Source organism: Thunnus thynnus, chromosome 2 (genome assembly GCF_963924715.1).
Source record: "Thunnus thynnus chromosome 2, fThuThy2.1, whole genome shotgun sequence".
NCBI lineage: Eukaryota > Metazoa > Chordata > Actinopteri > Scombriformes > Scombridae > Thunnus > Thunnus thynnus.
This window is the reverse complement of record NC_089518.1, coordinates 10,140,087-10,159,049: the sequence shown is the minus strand read 5'-3', so window position 1 is coordinate 10,159,049 and position 18,963 is coordinate 10,140,087. Positions and strand designations below refer to the sequence as shown.

General features: G+C 41.7%; 2 protein-coding genes and 1 long non-coding RNA gene across 16 annotated transcripts in view; 2 read left to right on the top strand and 1 right to left on the bottom strand.

The window, feature by feature from the left end:
* Positions 1 to 5,219, top strand: part of mtmr3 (myotubularin related protein 3) — a 28,771-nt gene extending 23,552 nt beyond the window's left edge. For all 5 annotated transcript variants that reach the window (XM_067602292.1, XM_067602273.1, XM_067602265.1 and 2 more), the window contains one exon: positions 286 to 5,219. In XM_067602292.1, the coding sequence (XP_067458393.1) occupies positions 286 to 457 (172 nt within the window). In that variant the 3' untranslated portion in view covers positions 458 to 5,219. The remainder of the gene's footprint in view (positions 1 to 285) is intronic.
* LOC137191780 (citron Rho-interacting kinase) overlaps positions 5,003 to 18,963 on the bottom strand; it is a 49,524-nt gene continuing 35,563 nt past the window's right edge. For 2 of the 8 annotated variants that reach the window (XM_067602208.1, XM_067602172.1), the window contains 24 exons: positions 18,358 to 18,493; positions 18,166 to 18,270; positions 17,731 to 17,871; positions 17,304 to 17,423; positions 16,242 to 16,473; positions 15,989 to 16,141; positions 15,772 to 15,795; positions 14,652 to 14,819; positions 13,919 to 14,099; positions 13,310 to 13,398; positions 13,107 to 13,211; positions 12,735 to 12,904; positions 12,274 to 12,318; positions 10,801 to 10,881; positions 10,562 to 10,697; positions 10,303 to 10,442; positions 10,088 to 10,180; positions 9,835 to 9,943; positions 9,512 to 9,640; positions 9,159 to 9,239; positions 8,975 to 9,053; positions 8,725 to 8,898; positions 7,754 to 8,042; positions 5,003 to 6,503 (listed from right to left, as the gene is read on the bottom strand). In XM_067602208.1, coding sequence (XP_067458309.1) covers positions 6,480 to 6,503; positions 7,754 to 8,042; positions 8,725 to 8,898; positions 8,975 to 9,053; positions 9,159 to 9,239; positions 9,512 to 9,640; positions 9,835 to 9,943; positions 10,088 to 10,180; positions 10,303 to 10,442; positions 10,562 to 10,697; positions 10,801 to 10,881; positions 12,274 to 12,318; positions 12,735 to 12,904; positions 13,107 to 13,211; positions 13,310 to 13,398; positions 13,919 to 14,099; positions 14,652 to 14,819; positions 15,772 to 15,795; positions 15,989 to 16,141; positions 16,242 to 16,473; positions 17,304 to 17,423; positions 17,731 to 17,871; positions 18,166 to 18,270; positions 18,358 to 18,493 — 3,004 coding nt within the window. In that variant the 3' untranslated portion in view covers positions 5,003 to 6,479. The remainder of the gene's footprint in view (positions 6,504 to 7,753; positions 8,043 to 8,724; positions 8,899 to 8,974; positions 9,054 to 9,158; positions 9,240 to 9,511; positions 9,641 to 9,834; positions 9,944 to 10,087; positions 10,181 to 10,302; positions 10,443 to 10,561; positions 10,698 to 10,800; positions 10,882 to 12,273; positions 12,319 to 12,734; positions 12,905 to 13,106; positions 13,212 to 13,309; positions 13,399 to 13,918; positions 14,100 to 14,651; positions 14,820 to 15,771; positions 15,796 to 15,988; positions 16,142 to 16,241; positions 16,474 to 17,303; positions 17,424 to 17,730; positions 17,872 to 18,165; positions 18,271 to 18,357; positions 18,494 to 18,963) is intronic. The other 6 variants (XM_067602180.1, XM_067602190.1, XM_067602199.1 and 3 more) reach the window with 6 other exon arrangements.
* On the top strand, positions 12,829 to 16,747 carry LOC137191858 (uncharacterized). 3 transcript variants are annotated; one of them, XR_010930457.1, is made up of 4 exons: positions 12,829 to 12,924; positions 13,333 to 13,427; positions 15,995 to 16,106; positions 16,255 to 16,747. It is a non-coding gene; the product is annotated as an uncharacterized lncRNA (long non-coding RNA). The 3 variants fall into 3 exon arrangements; XR_010930460.1 differs by lacking the exon at positions 12,829 to 12,924 and adding an exon at positions 12,931 to 13,039; XR_010930459.1 differs by lacking the exon at positions 13,333 to 13,427.

Genomic DNA, 18,963 nt, shown 5'->3' with positions numbered 1-18,963 from the left:
GACAAATGAAAATGTTTTCTGGCTCCCATGGTCTGACTACAGTGAGGAACTTTCATTATAGGTTTTACTTTTTGTTAACTAAAATCTGCCAGGGGTCAGGAGGGACATGTTGCTTTGACAAGTCAAAACATTTCCATGTATGAAGAACAGGACCCAGTTACAAATGTGACGGAATTGAGTCGTGTGCAACACAATCTAAAAAGAAGGAGACGTATGGTTAATTGTAGGTGTAAAGGGTCTCTCTGTGTGAGAGTCCAGCAGTGACCTCTCCGTGTCCCCCTGCAGGAACTGCGGTAACGTGTTCTGCGCCAGCTGTTGCGACCAGAAGATCCCAGTGCCAAGCCAGCAGCTGTTCGAGCCCAGCCGCGTCTGTAAGACCTGCTACAGCAGCCTCCAGCTCAGCCCGGCTCCCCTGGACCTGGAGCTGGAGAAACCCATCACAGCCAGCTCTAACTAAGCCTCCGAGGACCGGGATGGTGGCGGGGGTCGGTAGGGGGGAGCCGGGCTGAGCCGCCGGCCACTGACACAGGCACACTGCTGAAGAAGAGCACAGGAGCTACGCAGAATGTCCCCATGTACTTTATGTGTGTGTGTGTGCGCTGCAGATACGGAATTTAATGTGTGTATATACCGAAGCTGATGTGGTAGAGGAGCTGAACGGTGGGTTCACAGGGGTGTGTGTGTGTGTGTGTGTGTGTGTGTGTGTGTGTGTGTGTGTGTGTGTGTGTGTGAGTGAGAGAGGAAAGCACACATTCGCCACACAGGGTTTGTGGCAGTGACGGGACTGCACTCCTAGACCAGAGGAGCGAGAATGGACATCCTGGTGCCTTCGACCAGGCAGTTAGAGAAGGTCGTCTCACTGTGTTGCTGAAGTCTCTTGGAGGGCTTCGGTCCATTGAAACCATTTTCCCGCTCACCTACACTTCTCATCAGACTTCTACAGACCATCATCTCCCAGCTTGGACTTCTTCCTTTGTCTGGAGGGTGTAAGATCAGGAACGACGTGGAAAATGTGGCAATCAAGAGACAGTCCCTTGGCATTAAGAAATGTCTGGATGTTGAGCTGATGCTGACAGATGTTTTGGGGAAAAGTTTAAAGAGTCAGGTCACCCAAATTATAAAAAACATACTTTCTTCTAGTGTTATCTATCCATGTAAATAGTTTTGGTTTTATTTACTGTGTAATTGATATTTTCATTATCGATTTGAAACTGCTTATCATTTTCTCAGTTAATCATTTTTTAAATAAAATGTCAGAAAATAGTGAAATATGCTCTTTATAATGTCTCAGAGCCCAAAATGACATATTCAGATTGCTTAATCTGCAAATTCAATGATAGGACAAAGAAAAGCAGCAAATTTTCACATTTGAGAAGCCTTGAATCAGCAAATGTTTGGCTCTTTTGCTTAAAAGAAGTATCTTATCAAAAATATTTGCCAATTAATTGTCTCTTAAATATTTTCTTTCATTTGACTAATTGATTGGTGATGTGTTGTACTTCCATAAATTTGAGGGACATACAATAGACAGTTTCTGTCAAAATCAGAGCAGCAGATGTTGATATCCTGACTTTTAGTCTCTACTAGAAGTCATGATCCAGAACTGTTTCCTACATTTCCCATTATGCTACTTAGGTTAATAGCCCCACATCTCCACATAGACTTCTTTTCTAAAAAAAAATGTTAGTCTCAAGCTTAAACAGAGATAACATCAGAGTTACTTTCTCAGACTTGATGAAGCTCCTCCACAGAGGACATTTTACATTTTTCTACTCAGTCTGAACTCCATTACAAGTAAAACATATCTTCATGTATACATTTGTGGAGTCTCTAAAAAAAATAAAAGATAACAGCATTGTTTGTCCCAGAAGCAGCATCCCCTGTTACTGTGGATAATCTACAGTTCTGTGATTTGGGTGAACTGACCCTTTAACACACTGTGGGCTTAATCTCAACTTAGCACATTTGCTTGCTTTTTGTTTTTGTGACAGTTTTGATCAGCTTTTCACACAGAATGGCACAAACGTGTGTGCGTATATATACACAGTATATACAGCTAACTGACATGCAAATACAAAATTAGAGAAAAAAAAAAGGCAAAGAGTTGCGTGTGTTAGTTTTGAGTTTCTGTGTTGAGATTCAGCCCAGAGTGCAGATAGAAGCAGCAGCAGCTGCAATCCTGAGGGATTTTTTAAAAAGTGTATCTTGGGATATTTGTAATGTCTTCTTTTCTTGCTTTTTTTGAATCTTGACCACGGTGAAGAGAAATCCTCACTCACACGAGGACTAGTTAGTGATAGGAAAAAGGCTTTCGACTGTCCGACCCTCACAGCTGACAGTCTGCCGTAAACGGATGTGTTGTGGCGTTGTCAGTTTGTGTCAAACGGCGGATGAGCCGCCCGTCACGGACAGACTGACTGTGTAATCTCAGTAATCTGTGTAATCTCCTCTGTCACGCCCTTCACTCACAGCAACCCCTTTTCTTATTTTTACCCAGCAGGCACTGGGAGCTGGACGCCTCCCTCACGTTTCAGTCGGTGGTGGGAATCAGAAGTGAAATCGTGGTCAGAGGAGCTGTTGAAACATTTAAAATCTAAATACATATTTTCATTTGATTTTTATAGTATTTTCTTGAGACCTGACTTGGGATTTCTGCTGTGATTGGCTGAAACGTGGAGGAGAGCAGCGGCAGCAGAAAAGGGCTCTTGGTGTTCTCATGCCACATGAAATCTGTCAGAGAAGCTTCACTGAGACGCCCACTCTGCCTAACACCCATTCAGTGACCTCCTTGCATACACACTAACACACACACACATTTGTTTTGTAAAATAAATGAATAAAATAATATATTCAGATACCTATATAGCATTTAAGAAAAATGTATAGAATCCTTGAATAGTGGCTCACTAAATTAGTCACCAAAAAGTTTTTCTTTTTTTAATTTCTTTGTTTTCTTATGTTATTAATTGCAGAAATGTACCTATATTTTGCACCCTGTTGAAGACACAGGTGTGTGTATTTTTTTTTTTTTTTTTTAAATAGAGAAGCAGGGTGTCCTGTTTTGATGCTGCAGTGGATTTTTCCCTTTTAAATGCGATCATTACTTTGATTTTATTTATTATGGTTTTGTTGTTTAATGGCTGTTTGAAAATCCAGACAATTCAATTGCCACAGGATAATCAGTGTTTATGAGATGTGGGGGATGAGAGATGGTTCTGATCTGTGGCTGTGGCGACACTCGTCATGTCAGTGTCTCCCATCAGCCAATCAAAGCAGGATGTAGCTGGTGAGACGTCTATGCACTGAGAGAACAGTGGTCCAAAACAAGCAGCCTCAATCCAAACTAAAAGCCCCCGACCTAGACCCCCCACGCCCCTCCCTTGACTCACACACACAAACATTACTCCATTCATACCTACAAACACTACCTCTACTTTCTACACATACTCGTTCACGCACGCACGCACACACACACACACTGAGCTTATAGTAGCTGAGTGATTGACATCCTCAACGACGGCCTTTGTTGTTATTATTGAAGACTTTTGTTTTTCCATTAATCAGCTGGAGCATTAAAGGTACAGCACACGACTTAAGTTCATGATGACCTTCTTGTTGAGACTGCCAATCTTTCTTTTTTTTTTTTTTTTTTTTAAATATCCCTCACCACCTAGCATGTGACATCAGCAGGGGGCCTGCCTGCACTTCATGTATCAGTATTGGGAAAGTTCACATGGGACAGTACAGAAGATGACAGGCAGGCAGAGGTTTGTTTGACTATCACAGGAAATGCTTAAATATAGCTGTGTGATTGACGACATGATGCTACTGTATCATACTGGAGCTGTATCACTGATCTTGTGTTCCTGATGAGCTGAAACCCTTATTTGAGACTCTTCTTTATTTAAAATGTGGTGGTTGAACCAGCAGATCACTGATGTGTGCAGTTGAGCTGCTGTTTAAGGTGGTCGGAACAACAACAGGCTTGAAGTGTTTGTGTTCCTGTGGATGTGGTGTTAAATTCAACAGCTCAACCTTCAAGTACAATGAATTGTAGCTGTGACACGGTGTCACAAAATTTAATATAAAACACCAAGTTCTTTTTCAATCTATTTGAGAGGTACTACTGCATTAAAACTAAGAGTGAAGCAAGTCTTTGCAAATTAAAATTTGTAGTTTGGCCCTGATGAGCTGCTCATTACTGATCTGACTTCAGACTGTTCAGTTTATAACGGTGAGGTAAACCTGCTCTGTAATCTCAGATATGTAATGTGTCTTCATCTGCAGGTTATTGGCTGTGACACTTTTCCTCACAGACACATTGACAACCAGCAGCATGAATTTCTTGTTCTGTATTTTCACCACAATCACAGGCATGAGGGGCACCACGCTTGTCTTGTTCAACAATCCAGGAATGTGAATTGTCTAAGAGAAAGAAAAAAAAAAAAAAGGCTATTTTTTGCACAAAGTAGACACTGCCACAGAGTCCATCAAAGAAAAGCTGAAACTGAAAGACTGCTGTGCTTTTCAGTATTGTAAGTGATCCTGCAGAGCATGATGAGAGTCACATGGAGCGTTGGTTCTGGTTGTATGTGTGTGGTGGGAGGGTTCGCTAATGTGGGCATCAGTTACACATGTTGCCAGGATGATCCCATGCTGTGCTATTTTTTTTTTCTCTCTCTCTCTCTCTCTCTCCCAAGAAGTTCTCTTGGTCTGCATATGTTGTATTTTTCTTCACTCATGCTGACATGCTCTTGTCGGAGGCGTCGCTGCTACGGCCCAGTAATCATTTGATGTGAATGAGTGTATGAGAATGCATAAAGCATTGGTGTGTGTGTGTGTGTGTGTGTGTGTGTGTGTGTGTGTGTCTGTCTGTCTGTCTGTCTGTCTGTCTGTCTGTCTGTCTGTCTGTCTGTCTGTCTGTCTGTCTGTCTCTCTCTTTTGGTGGAGACTGGTGCCAAGCAGTTTTATTACGGGTCTCTCACAAAGGGATCACTCGTGCTTTTGTTGGATTTTCCTTTTTTTTTTTTTTCCTCCCTTCTGTTTGATAAGCACTTTGAACCTTCTCATGTCTGTCAGAGGAGTGTGTAGCTGTACATAGCAATTTCCTGTAACAACAAGTGCTCCTTGTTCAGTCTGAATATTTTGTTTTGTTGGATTTACTTAAAAGAGCATTACATTGTCGTAGAATTAAAGGAGAAATAAACTAGATAAACCTACTGTGTTGGAATATCTACAGCTGCAAACACACAAAAAAGAAAACAGTCAAACACTTCAATCATGTTTAATGCATGTACTGGTATACATATCTAAAAATCAAGAAACTCTTAAGTTACTGTCTAACATCAATGTCTACTTACTGAATGCAAATTTAAGTGAATACATGACAAAAGAACAACTGAGAGAGAATCGAGATCAAAAAGCGACAAGTGCTGCTCTAAGTTAGTCATGCTCACTGATGTGACGAATGGAGGTGGTCTTACTGGCTCTAAAGAAAGGATACTAGAAAGTGACGATCCCTGACGATTACTAGACTTCATATCACTGCACAGAAACAGGACATCTGTACCATAATCAGCAGCAGCAGCAGCGGACTAAGAGCAAGCTGAGGCTGCGTCAGTCAGCCTGACTGCACGACGTCCGTCATCAGAGGCAGAGCTGCATGTCTCTTTATCTTAGGTTTGCTAAAAACAACACAAGGAACACTTGGAGCAAAACGTTGCTATAATTGTTTTACAAAGTATGGCTGGACGACGACTGTCAATAAAGCAATTATATATATCAAAGGCTATTCAGTCAAGAGGACCATACATTTGATCCGAAGAAAAGAAGACTGGGCATGTAACAAGAATGAGTTTTTTACTCCTGTTCAAATCCAATCTCGTGTGCAAAGTGTTGCCTCCTCAGACCCCTCTCGCCTCCTGATTTATGTGAGTAATTAAATGTCGGTTTGATTCTCTGAACAGAGAAAAACCTTGCGTGATATTTCAGACTCTAATGAAATGTTGCTATTAGATTGTTTTAACCAACAACATCATTAGTCTCCCTGCAACGTCTTTAGAAACTCATTTTTAAAAAAAATAGACATGGCTTCACCAGCCGACTATTCCCTTTGTCTATAAAAACTCAGACAGCAATATTTACAACTTTGATAATATATTATAAAGTAGACTCTCTTGATCTGTAGATCAGCGTAGGTTCCCTGCCAACAAATCTACTGCGGGATTTCTCCCACGAAAGCATGTGTCAGAAAAGAGAAGATTGTCGCAGGAGACATCTCCCAGTGCAGGTTTATGTGTTGTCAGATGAGGAACTGAGACTGCACTATGTACAGGCAATGGAGCTGACGGTCAGCCTGGTGATGTATGTGTGTGTGTGTGTGTTAGCGTGTGAGTGTGTGTGTGCTTGCACTCAGAGTGGATCAAGAGTTTCCCATGGTTCATCTTCAAGCTCCAGTCAGGAGGAGCACTGAACTGGATTCACACTGATGACTGATCCCACACCTGCAAGACAAGAACAGGGGCAAAGGAGGAAAGTTTAAATTTAGAGGAGACAGAGTGTTTATATTCATATTATATCTCCTTGTACTATTAAATACAGTGTATGGCTGAAGGTTTTGTGAGTGAATGTGGAAATCTAAACAATATTAGTTTGTTAATTTTTGTCCCAAAATGAAAATTTACACCACAGAAATAGAGCGACTTCTACTTTAAAAAAGTTAGTACAGCAAGTTAAAACTAACAATTTTACTTCTAAAAAGATGCAAAGTCACTTCAGTCTCTAGCTGACGCTTTAACAAACTCTGTTTCTCTGTGAATGCTTCTGTTGCCTATGATAACTTTTATACTTGAGTATAATTCCAGACAGGAGTGTAAAGGTCCTTGACATTAACTTGGTATGATGACTGGTCAACTGAGCAGCAAGAACAAATAGCAATCCGAACACTTGTGAGAATGCTGCATCGTGTCTGAGCAGCGCCTCAATCTACAGAACAGACCAGAGCTGATCCATTAGCTGGAAAATGAACAGCTGTGTGTTTGTGGAGCAGGATAATGATCAGATTCAAGAATGCAAATGATCACATATTAGACTGCCTTTGGTACCAGAGATAATGTTTGTCATTGCTTTCACAGTACTCTCATATTTTCTCATTTGTTATAAGATATATAGTATTTAATAAAACTGAATATATATATATATTTATTGTATATTAGTGTTGTGACTATTTTTCATCCATATTGTTTTTAGCATTATCTTTTATTGCAGTCTTTTGTTGCTTGCACACCATTTATCTTTTATTTCCTATTTTCCTGCTTTGCTGTTCCCAGAGAGGAGTGTTGTCTAAACCACTGGTTCCTAACCTGGGGGTCAGGACCCCCACCCAAAAAAAGATATATTTGAGGGGTCGCGAGATGATTAACAAGACAGGAAAGAAGAAGATACACAAAACTGAATCTATTTTTTAGCTGTTTTAAAATATTTAATTTCTTGGGAGTTTTATGTCTGTTAAAACTATTCATATGAAACAATCTGCTCAGCTTGAGGACATACAACTTGTGTTGTGGGCTCACAAATACACATCGCTTGGCTGTTAAGGTTGGAAACCACTGGTCTAAACTACAAATATACAGATGATTCATATCAGATGTTCAGTAATGGAGCCCTCTAAGGTCTCATCCTGAATCGAACCAGAGACGTACAGTTATACGTTATACATCTTAACCACCCAGCCAGCAGGACGCCCTTACACTACCTTGTTAACAGGGGCGAGCTGTGTTCGTACAGACCCAGCATGGAGTCGGGTGCTGTCCCCGAATCTCCCAGGGGACCTCTCCCTGCGACTGTCCAGCACCCTGCCAGGCGACTTCTCCCTGTCCAGTGGCCGGGCCGGAGACTTGTCCCGTCTGAATTCAGTGCGGCCCTCCCGGTAGCGGTGTGGGGTGCTGGGCTCTCGATGCAGGCCATCGTGGCTACCGGGGCCCGAGGTCAAACGTTTGGTGATGTGCTCTGTGTAGGTTGGCGGGCCTCGCTTACTGGGACTACTGTAGAAAACACAGCAGAGACCAGCGTGTCACCATGTGTTATCTGAACTTGTGAGGTGATGCTAATTAGAGTGGATTCATCAACGATTGACAAACAGAACTTTTAAGCCCATTAAAATTGCTTTTAAAAGAAAAGTAGATTCGATTCCAACAAGTAGAAGTTCTTATATTGTGGATAATGACAACATCCATAAAGGTTCATCACCACACAGTGTGTACATGACATCAGTCATTAGTTATCAGAATATCAGATCAAATTTTCCTTTTTTAACGTCTAAGTTCAATCAAGAGGAAGATAATTTGATCTTAATGTAAGTTCAGGCTTACACTCTGCAGCTTGGCATCTGTAAAAGAGAAGCTGTGGTGGCAAATGGAGATTTAAATTTCCAGAATCATACTGTAAGAATGGAGTGATAGGTGTTTAACCTGGAACAGCAGATGGTGCTGTTGTCATATCCTAAAACTGCACAATTACTTATTTGCTATAGTTCAGTTTCTTCCTATGAAATAAAGGAATCCAGAAAGTGCAGAATAAATGTACATGAAGTTATTTGTTTTTGTAAGGCCCCCTGAAGTGTTTTAATCTCAACATGTTCATTCAAATCCCGTAGTTTTTTCCTCTTTTGCTGTATTTTATTGCTCAGACTAAAATAACAAGGTCAAACATGATGGAGGAGCTGACCCTCGGCTGGAGCCGGTCCTCTGCAGCTCTCCGGACTCTCTGATCAGACTTCCCTTACAGCAGATGACCCGCAGTTTGTTCTGGTAAGAGGAGGCCAGGTAAATGGCCCCGGAGGAGATGGCTGGGCCCAGGTAGCGAGGATTGGGGATGTCAAGGTGGGCTAGCACTGTAGGACTAGAAGCAGGGACAACGATGTGAGAAATACAACTAAAAAAACAACAAATGTGTTCCAGGAGGCAGAATGTCTCACCCCAGAGCAGCGTGTCCTTGAACCTCGATGACATCCAGGGAGTTGAAGTAGGTGACGAACAGGTAGGGCTCTCTGTAGGCTGCACCAGAGAACATTACAGAGGTAATTATTCAGATGACAAAACCTGGTGGTGTTATTCTGCATTTAATCATGCAGCTTTATATGAGTTATAGAGCGTATTTACCAAAGGACAAAGGCAGACGGCTCCACTTGATTTCCTCAGTGCGGCTCCTTCGACCGTACGTGTCCACAAACACTCCAAACTCTACGACAACAATAACAAAACTCACTACACACTCCTCTGTGTGCTCTTGATAGTGTCTAACCTCAAAACAGGAGAGGAGTGGTATTGTGTGCAGACAGTACTATCATGGACACAATGTGACTTTATAGTATACATCAAAGTCACAACTATGACACTGATGTAGTTACATGAAGATATGGTTGGAGAAGAAAAACAAATCAATACTGTACTAAAAATATTCTTTTGTTTTTATATCTTAGTTTTTAACCACTACCACTTTGTTCACCGCTCACCGTGAAAACACAGCAGGTATTCCTCCTTCTGCATGCTGCTGGCCACCTGCATGATGGCGATGGGGAAGCTGTGGGACGAGGCGGCGAACACTGCCGAAGCCAGTGACACATCGTTCTTATCCAAGAACTCTGCAGAGGAACAAACAGAAGACCTGGTTTAAGTGTTTAAGAGGTCACAAACATCATCTCTTGAAACTTGAAAAAAAATTTGCCTCAACACCTTAAATAAATGTCCATAAAAACTTGAAAAACGACAAACACTGTATGTTTATGCTTTGTGATGGTTTTCTAAAATCACAACAATGTTCTGTTTGCGTCCTCACCCTCAAGCACAAACTGCTTCATCTCGATCTCGTAGAACTTGTTGGTGCCGATGATGATGCTGTAGCTGGTCAGATGAATGCAGCTGCAGGGCTCCAGAGTTTCAATCTCCTGTGAGATGAAGAATGGAGATGTGAATCCAGACAAAAAGCTGGAGTTAATACAACAAATCCTTATTATGGCAACTTTATTCTCTTTCTGTATATTAAATATGTAGTGTATTGTGTAGATGTGGAGCTAACAGGTCATATCCACCTTGCGAATGCAGTATTTGTTGAGATTGTCATTGTAGCGCAGAATGGTTATCTTGTTAGGCATTGCAGCACATATACAAGGCCCGTTTTCTATCTGTAAAGAGAACACACACACAGCCGTTTCTAAAGTCACTTTGTACCATCACATTTTTCCACAAACAAGTGAAGTTGTGACACACACATGTCATGTGAAGCGTCACAGAGGAGAAGACCTACTCTCCCAGCAGCAAACAGATGGCAGCCTTTCACCGTCTCAAAGATGTGGGGAGCCAGCTCAGACTGGTTGGGCAGGTGGGACTGGGCCAGTGACTGCTTCACCCTTTTAATCTCCACCAGACACAACGCCCTCTCGTCCCCTACAAGACGCACACAGATGTTACACACTAGCTGATGTTGAGCTAAAAGTTCAGTCTCACACTCTGCTGCTCACTGGACCATTATCATCTGGTGGAAACGACAAAGTTGGAGGTCTCACCAACAATCATCAGCAGCTTCTCCTGCTCTTTGATGATGTGGATCTGAAAGACTGATCCCAGGCCAGGGACGTGAGTCAGGGAGTTCTTGATAACGTTCAGGGCATACAGACCCTCTTCAGAGCCCACCAGAACTATCTGTGGGCACAGCAGGAAAACTCACTCACAATCATGATCAAGTTTCACATCGTGTGTTTATACAGAACACATGATGATACATCAGTGTGATCAACACCGGTACCTGATCTGTAAGAGGGAGGGTGCAGTTAATATCCAGCCTGTCGTCTCCCTCCAGCTTTAGGAGAGAGTTTCCTAGTAGCTTCTGGAAGAGCAGAGAGAAGAGAAAGATCAGCAGGGTCATGACTTTGACATGACCTCAGGGAGAGGCAGCAGAGGAGCACAACAGAGAGGGCTGGACGGCTGCAGGACTGTGCAGGTTAACAAGTGTCAGAGGTGGGACCAAGTCACTAGTCAGTCTAGTTTTAATCATAGCTTGTCAAAAGTAGAAAGTGAGTGCAATCAGTTTTTTTCTCTGCATTGTTAATATACAGATTAGTAATATTCAGAGTAAATGCTGAACTAGAAGTTGAAGAGCTGTAAAGATTTCTCTGCTGTTACTTCAACAATGATATAAAATTTACTTCTGTTGTAAAACTGACATGTGATTTTATTTAACCAGGAAGACCCTTGAGATATATTATCACTTCTACAAGAGAGACATCATAGAGTCACAAAATAGTCATAGAAATGTTTTTCTTAATATAGACACAACAGATGTACATCTGCAAAAAAGACAGAAAAAGACTCAACCCCATGGCTTAGGGATTAAAACGCTGACCATGAAATGCAATGTCCCCAATTCAAGACTGACTGGGACTGACTTTATTCATTTATAGGGGACAACACCCATTAATTAACTCTGATTGCCTGGGTTAATGCAACAGCTAATTTGCACCCATAGTCCTGTGAAAACCAAAAACCTACAAATGATAAGAAGTAGTAGTACGTAATAGGTTGCAACAAAAACACTTTGTCCCAACAATCTTAAACCAACAATACAATCATATAAGTTTAAAACACTATAAACAAATTAGAGTTAATCTATAAAAACATCAGATTCATTCATGATGCATCTCTCTCTCCCTTGTTTCCTGTCCTCTCTCTAAGTCTAATAAAGGCATAAAATGCCCCCAAAATTATTTAAAAAGTCAGAAATACTGTCAACTTGATGTTTCTCTCCGTTTGTGGCCTGTGTCTCACAGCTGAGTCAAAGTCATGTGACTTGTGTCCCAGTCTCTACAGAGTGTGCAGAGGAGCAGCAGGGTAAAAACACAGACGAGTACACAAGCAGGTAGAAATCTGCTATCTGATCCCTGGTCCTCTGGACTGCACAGCTGAAGAGGATCAACCCAAAGATGATCAGACATCTTGGGTGAGAATTAGTGTACAGTGGTCAGACACAGGGAAGGATATTTCAGCAACACTGATCTATTACATCAACACAGTGTTTGTACAGGAAATGACAGTGTTGCAGTCAGAGGATAGTGAGAGTGAGGAGTGGTCACAGCAGGTGAGGTGAGGTGAGAGCAGGGGGGAGGGGATGAACAACCAACACAATGACAGACACATGCACTACTGCGTGCGTCATGAAGGATATGCAGGTGTATGTGTGTGTGTCAGTAAGTCTTGTGTCTGTATCTTTGTAACTCTTTACCTGGACCAGAGGAGACAGAACCATTTGTCTTTTGGACACAGCAGCCTATGTGTGCAATGAAACCCAATGGAATGGGCAGAATCGAGCAAATCAACAAAACGTGCCCATATACCGGACATACAATGTAGCATGATGAAAAAGCAACAAACAGCAGCGAGAGGGACAAGAAAGAGGGAGAGGAGAGAAAGAGAAGAGGAGAGAAGAAGGGGACAATTAATGACACATATAAGTGAAACGGGGGTTATCCATAAAAACTCTCAACTTAAAATGAATTATTCAAGAATAAAGAAGGTAAATCCGCTGCTCATGAATAGCCCCCATACAGTTAAACAGCGAGTTTACGTCTGCAGCCATAGACAAGACACTTATCTGTGACTGTGGTCGTAACGGTTTATGGTTTGAGTCAGCAGACATTGAGGACACAGTGCTGATTGCCCCTTGGCTGCTTCAGAGATACTCACTGCGTCGGCCTCGGCTTTCTCCCGAGAGGCTCGCCCCCCGGCCACCACAGACTCCATGACTGCCACCCAGCGCTGTTTGTCTGGGAAACTGGGAGCCATAAAGTAAACAGACTGTCCAGGCCAGCAGGGGGCGTGACATTGGGACTCCAGCTTCAGGACGTAGGGAACATCTGACACACGGGGAACAGAGGTAAGGACTTCAAAATTCTTCTCTTATTTTAATGATTTATAGTGAAAGCAGAACATGCTTCATTTTGCAGGGGGCTCTCTGGAACCCTTTCAGATCTGTCTTGTCTGAGATACATGTAAGTATGAAATAATTCAGAGGGAAAGTAACACATGAAGGACAGGAGTAGAACATTTTGTGTATACCTGACTTGGAGGTGTTGGGTAGCTCAGATGCTCCCACTGCTCCATAAACCTCAACCTCTCCATCTGACAAACACAGGTCGAACTCTTCCAGAGGCTTCACTGAATCTGAGTGACACATGCAGAACAGTGGCAGTAAAAATGATCAGCTATAGAAGATAAATGAATTATGTTGTTATGTCACACAGGTAAAAGACTCAAGTAACCTTCTCTGGGCTCTATCTCATAGATGGATACTTTGGTCCCATCCAGGACCACATATTTCCTCTCCCAGCCCTGGCCTCGCTTCCCATTTCTGCAATGACATAAGACATTACTACAAAGGTAACATGATAAAAATAGGTTGAGCAGTTTTTCCAGGAAACGCTACAAATGCTTAAATTGGTTTAAGTACCAGATGGGTGGATTCTGTCAGACAGAACATAACAGAGAGCCTGTGAGGACTTGTGTGCAGTAACATCAGACTGCCTGATCAGAGTAGATGACACAGCTTCACAGGGAGGGAGCAGACCAGCGAAACTTTATTGCTTGAGACAAATACACGAATGGGCGTAAGCTTCCATGATTCTACCAGTTTTTGGAACATATGATTCACATCATTTTCATTCTCATCAAATCATTTAGTGACCCTCTCTACCCTATGTGGAAACAGCAGCATTTGTTATGTTTCTCTACTCATTTGTTCATGTTTTTCCTTTCGTTTGTCACCCGTCCACATGGCAACCATACAGCACCCCAATAGTTAAGACTGGATGGTTTCAAAACAGTGCAAGAAAAGCTAAAACAATCATAGTATCAGTGTGTCTATAGCTAACCTGGGCTGTTTCATCCAGCCCTCCAGGTGCATGTGTCCACTGGCTTCTTTGAGCTGCTGGCCTGGAGAGCTGCCTTTGTCCCGACACAACCCGTCAGACAGATGCAGGGAGCAGTCGCTGGACATGCCACATGTGGCTGGAAGGCAGGGGGAGCATTTTGGGTGGCACAAAGCATGACACTCTGGAGGAGAGAAAACACTGTTAAAGAGAGAGCAGGTTGTGGCTCCTCTCCTCAGCAGGACACAGGAAGCTGGGTGTGAATAAAAATATGAAATCTGAAACAAATAATATATCATTTTAATGAAAATTTAGGTATTTAACTCAAGAAGCAAACAGAAACAGGTCTGTGTTTAGTGCTTGTCAATTAAATATCTGAGAGTTTAGCATTTTTACATGTTACTTCCGGTTTCTTTTGCGTTACTTTCGTGTTATAAAAAGGTCAGGCAAAACAATGGGAGTGCATAAGATGTAGCAGCTGCAGCCATCAACATGGCCTCACAAATACTGAAGATATTCTCACTTTATATCCACAATTAATATTAGAATTTCTATTTATACAATAGAAATTACATAATAAGAACAAATAAATAAAGGGGCTAAAATTTCAATTTTACTTTTGTAAATGAGGCAGCAAATTAAAATAAATAACTACTGTCATCTTTATTTAGTTTACATAAAGGTAATGTGGAAAATTTGGTTCAGAGCTGTCCATGTGAATACATATTTTACTTACCGAGACAGGTAGCGGCTTGACGACCAAAGTGCACAGTATCCAGGCACACGGTACATTTGGCAGCTCTCATGTTGAGTCCCACTGTGAAGCGGTGAGGGGTGTTGTGGTGTACCCTCTCTCTCTCCCTCTCTCTGTCTCTCTGACTGTCTTTCAAACGGCGGCTATACTCTGAATACAGTCAGGGAACATAGTGAGGGCAGGCAGCTCCAGCATGGCTGACTCTGTCAGGTACATCCATCATTTCAAAACCTCAGTGCACCATGCCATACCAGCATTGAAATCAGTTCAACAAAAGATGTTTAGCAAAATGCATAAGCAAGTACGCTCTGAAGACAAAAATGCTTGAAAAATAATTAATTTACTCTCTTGTTTGTGCCAAATCACTGTTGCATTTTAAAGGCGTTATTCAGTCAATGTCAAGTTTCCCGTTGTGTGCCCGGTTTTCTTTGCTTGCAAGTTTACACACATAATATGTTCCATACAACACATGGTCTCCTCAGGACGTGCAGGTATCTGACTTATTTAGTTTAAAATTTAGAAATACATGTTACACTACAAAATATCACAATTAATTATATTTAATTGCTGTTATTGTTTTTATTAGTTCTATGTCGCACTGCAGCTTTTATGATCTTATTGTTGTGATCTTACTACAATTAAGATTGGAATCATCTGGTCTTAACTTTATTATTGTAACCTGGCTGTATTGTAAGAGGAAATAAGGTGACTGAATAATACCTTTAGTTTCTGAGTGTGGATTCAATAGGTGATACAGCATTTTGTGCATTACAGAGTTTATAATACGGTGCATCTCAGTTAGTGTATGATGTCAAGTTCAGGTGGGATTGTAGTGGATTAAAGAGCAGAGCAGAGTTCTGAAAATCAGATTGGCTAAGCTTCAGCAACCAAGATAAAATGCTTCAGATTTCTAAAGCTGTGCACTGAAAAGGGGGAAATTTACTTGGAGATTTCTCAGCCTCGCCTGACCAGCCTGGTGGGATCTGACATTTTATAAGAGTGCAGAGCTTTTAAAATCTGGCCTTTTTGAGGAATGGATGAGGCAAAAGGAGAAGAGAGATAAGAGACCAAACTGCAGAAACCATGAGTTTGGGCGACTTACTTTCAAAAGTGACCCTCCTTCTCTCTGAAAGTTGTGTGAAAGAAAAAGGATAGTAAGAGCTCCATAAAATGATATTTCGCGAGTGAGATTATATGTGTGTGTCTATGTGTGTGTGTGCATATGTGTGCAGGTAAGGGCCAGTAGGTGTTGAGTATGTATGTATGAGTGAGTTTGAGTGAAGCTGTTGAGCTACATGGCACATCATCCCCTCACTCACCCTCAGGTGTTGCTGCGTCCTTCCTGCGTCCAGAGTTGGAGGGTGCCAGGCTGGTCGGGCCCTGCTGGTGCTCAGGAGACTTCACAGACATAATCATCTGCTGCCGTGCTGTGGCCGGGTTTGTAGAGTTACCATGATCCTTATACTGGAGCGCTGGGGTTGGAATAATTTATTAACTGAACTTACATCACTGTTTACAACACTGCTGTTTGTTTACTCTAGTCATCAGTCAGTCTACTGAGACTAGTCTCACCTTCTTCTCTCAGAGATCGCAGCTCCGCTCTCATTTTCTGCAGAGCATCTTCGAGCTCTGAGCAGCGAGATCGCTCTTTGTCCAGAGCTGCCTTCATGTCACTGTACTGCAGGGGCACTGGCTGGATAGGGGGCACAGGAGAAACCTGGCCCTGACTCTGACCCTGGGCCTGGGCCTGAGCCTGAGCAGCCATGGCAGCCAACAGGTCCTCTCGACGACGCCCAAACAGACCCTGAGTCACACAAACGTACAGATACACACAGGAATGAGAGGCAGGTAGATTCCAACTCTTTGCTAGAAAGACAAGAAAGACTTGTTTTAAACCATTTTAACTCAGTTTCTATGTGGTGGTAATACAACAACAATTTTTTCAATACATTTTTTCAAAACAATACTTTCTGACTGTGTAAGAGGCTGGTGGATGTTGTGATAATAATTTATGCATAAAGTGACTCATCTGTGGCTGCCCTGAATTTAACCTTTGTAATAAAGTAATTATAAGACCATGTCATATTAATTCCCTGAATACAATTTCTCAAACACATCCTAAAAGAAACAAATAAATTACATAATTTGTCCTTCTGCTATCTCTGGAATTCAGAAGTAAATTCATCTGTTCAGTCCATTGAATTCAATGTTTCCACAATAATGTACCTGAAGATATCTTTATATCAGAACAAGTGGCAGCATGATCATGATTCTGTCAACCTGAACTAATAATACTTCCAAGGTCAGATATCTGATTCTTTTCCTTCATAGTATTTATTTTTGGAAATTAGATTTTTTCTCCTCCCATATCTTAATATTCCTTAACTGAATTTGAAGATTTCACTTAGTTTTCGTTTGATGTAAGGTGATAGTGGTTGGCCAGGGTGAAAATGATAATATCAATCTATAGATGATATTACTGTTTCCTTCATAATCATAAGTTTATAATGTCATAGCATCTAAAAACTTTTAAATTGCCAGCAGAATTTTCCCAGGGTTATCAAAAACCCAGACCTGTGTAGGAAGATTAACAAATTATGAATTACTCCAATTAAACATGTAATCCTGTCTGACCTTTTTCTTCTTGGAGCCACCATGGGCCTGGGCCTGCAGGAAGTCAATGAGCTTGGTCTGCTGGGTGATGGTCCCCTCCATTTTCACCTTCTCATGGGAGTACACAGCCTGCAGGTGGAGCTAAGTGAACATCACTATTGCCATGAATTTCTCCTCACATACGTTACTTCACACAGAGAGGGTGACAGAGAGATGGGGGTGTGTGTACTGTGGGATAAGACAAAGTGTGGAGGGCATGTGTGTGTTGAGTTGTATGAAAGTGTCTTTTCACTATTAAAACATAGTAACAGAACAGAATCCAGCAGGGGAGCATGTGGCTGTAGTTACATGAATCTCAACCACCTCATAATCTCTGAGTATGTATATTTTCTGTGGATATACATTAGTTGATATATGTGTGCGTGTATGTATGTGTGTGTAGCAGCACCTGGATGTTCTCCAGCTGATATTCTAGGTCAGTCCTCTCAGTTTTCAGCAGGTCAGTTTGGTCCAGAGCATCCTGCAGGCCCTGAGTCAGACGGAAGATGTGGGTCTTCTGAGCATCCATCTGCTGCTGCAGTTTCTCTTGCTATGGAGGAAAAACAGCTGTTTTGTCAGCATCTGGACGCTGTGACTTTGCCACTTGCACTTCTTACAAACGATTGCTTCCAAACCGTTCGGCAAGATTTGACATTTGTTACCACAATGACTTTACAAATATAAAATCAATTTATTTGTCTAGTCTGGCAACTGATTTACAACAGACATAAAGACACAATAGTAGCATGCAGCAATTTAAACATCTAAAATGTGTACATAATCCATGAAACAAAACAATAAAGATCAATGGTACATTGTATATGTGTCAAAATATTTAATGTACCTCATCCAGCAGCCTCTGTTTCAGATCCCTCTCACTCTCCAGCTTTTGCTGTAAACTGCGGGCGTTCATCTCCAGCATGGCATGCTTCTTCTCCAGATCATTCAACTGAGGACAGAAAGCAGGAAGAGTTTACTGTTAAATCTGCAAACTACAAAGGGTAAAATACTTACTCAACAGTGTTGAAATGCTCACAGTGTCGGCGAGACTCTCAGCTTTGAGTTTCTGGTCTTTGAGGGCCTGCTGCAGGGCCAGGATCTCAGCTTTGTGCTCCTTAACTGCCTGTTCCACAGCCTGGCGAGACTCTGAGCTGCGTTGCTCTGCACGAAGCCTGGAGCATACAGCAAACCTTTGTTTATACTGGTTATTATGAGTCTTTAAGAGCATCCTCTTCCAGATCAGCTGTAATGTTTTTGCTATTTTTGTAACTTGCATACAGATATTATTTAAATCATATGAAAGGAATTCAGTCTCATGTATCAATATGTATGTTGTATTTCCCCACTCTTCGAAAAGAAAGGAGAGGTTTAAAGGTTAGTTTAGGGTAAAGGCTTGGGTTTAGAATTAAAGGAAAATAAACTTTTAAAAGCTCTGTAATGTATCTTCCTCATCATTCCTTGCACTCCTGGTATTATTGAGTGATGGTGTTTTAATATGCTTTTTGTGTATCCGTGCCTTGCCTACATCAACTCAGAAAATAATTTCATATATTTCCCAGAATACCTTTTGGCGAACCCTAGAGAATATGCGAAAACCTGTTGCTCTCAGTGTGTGTAGGCGGAGGGAGCCAGATCCAACACT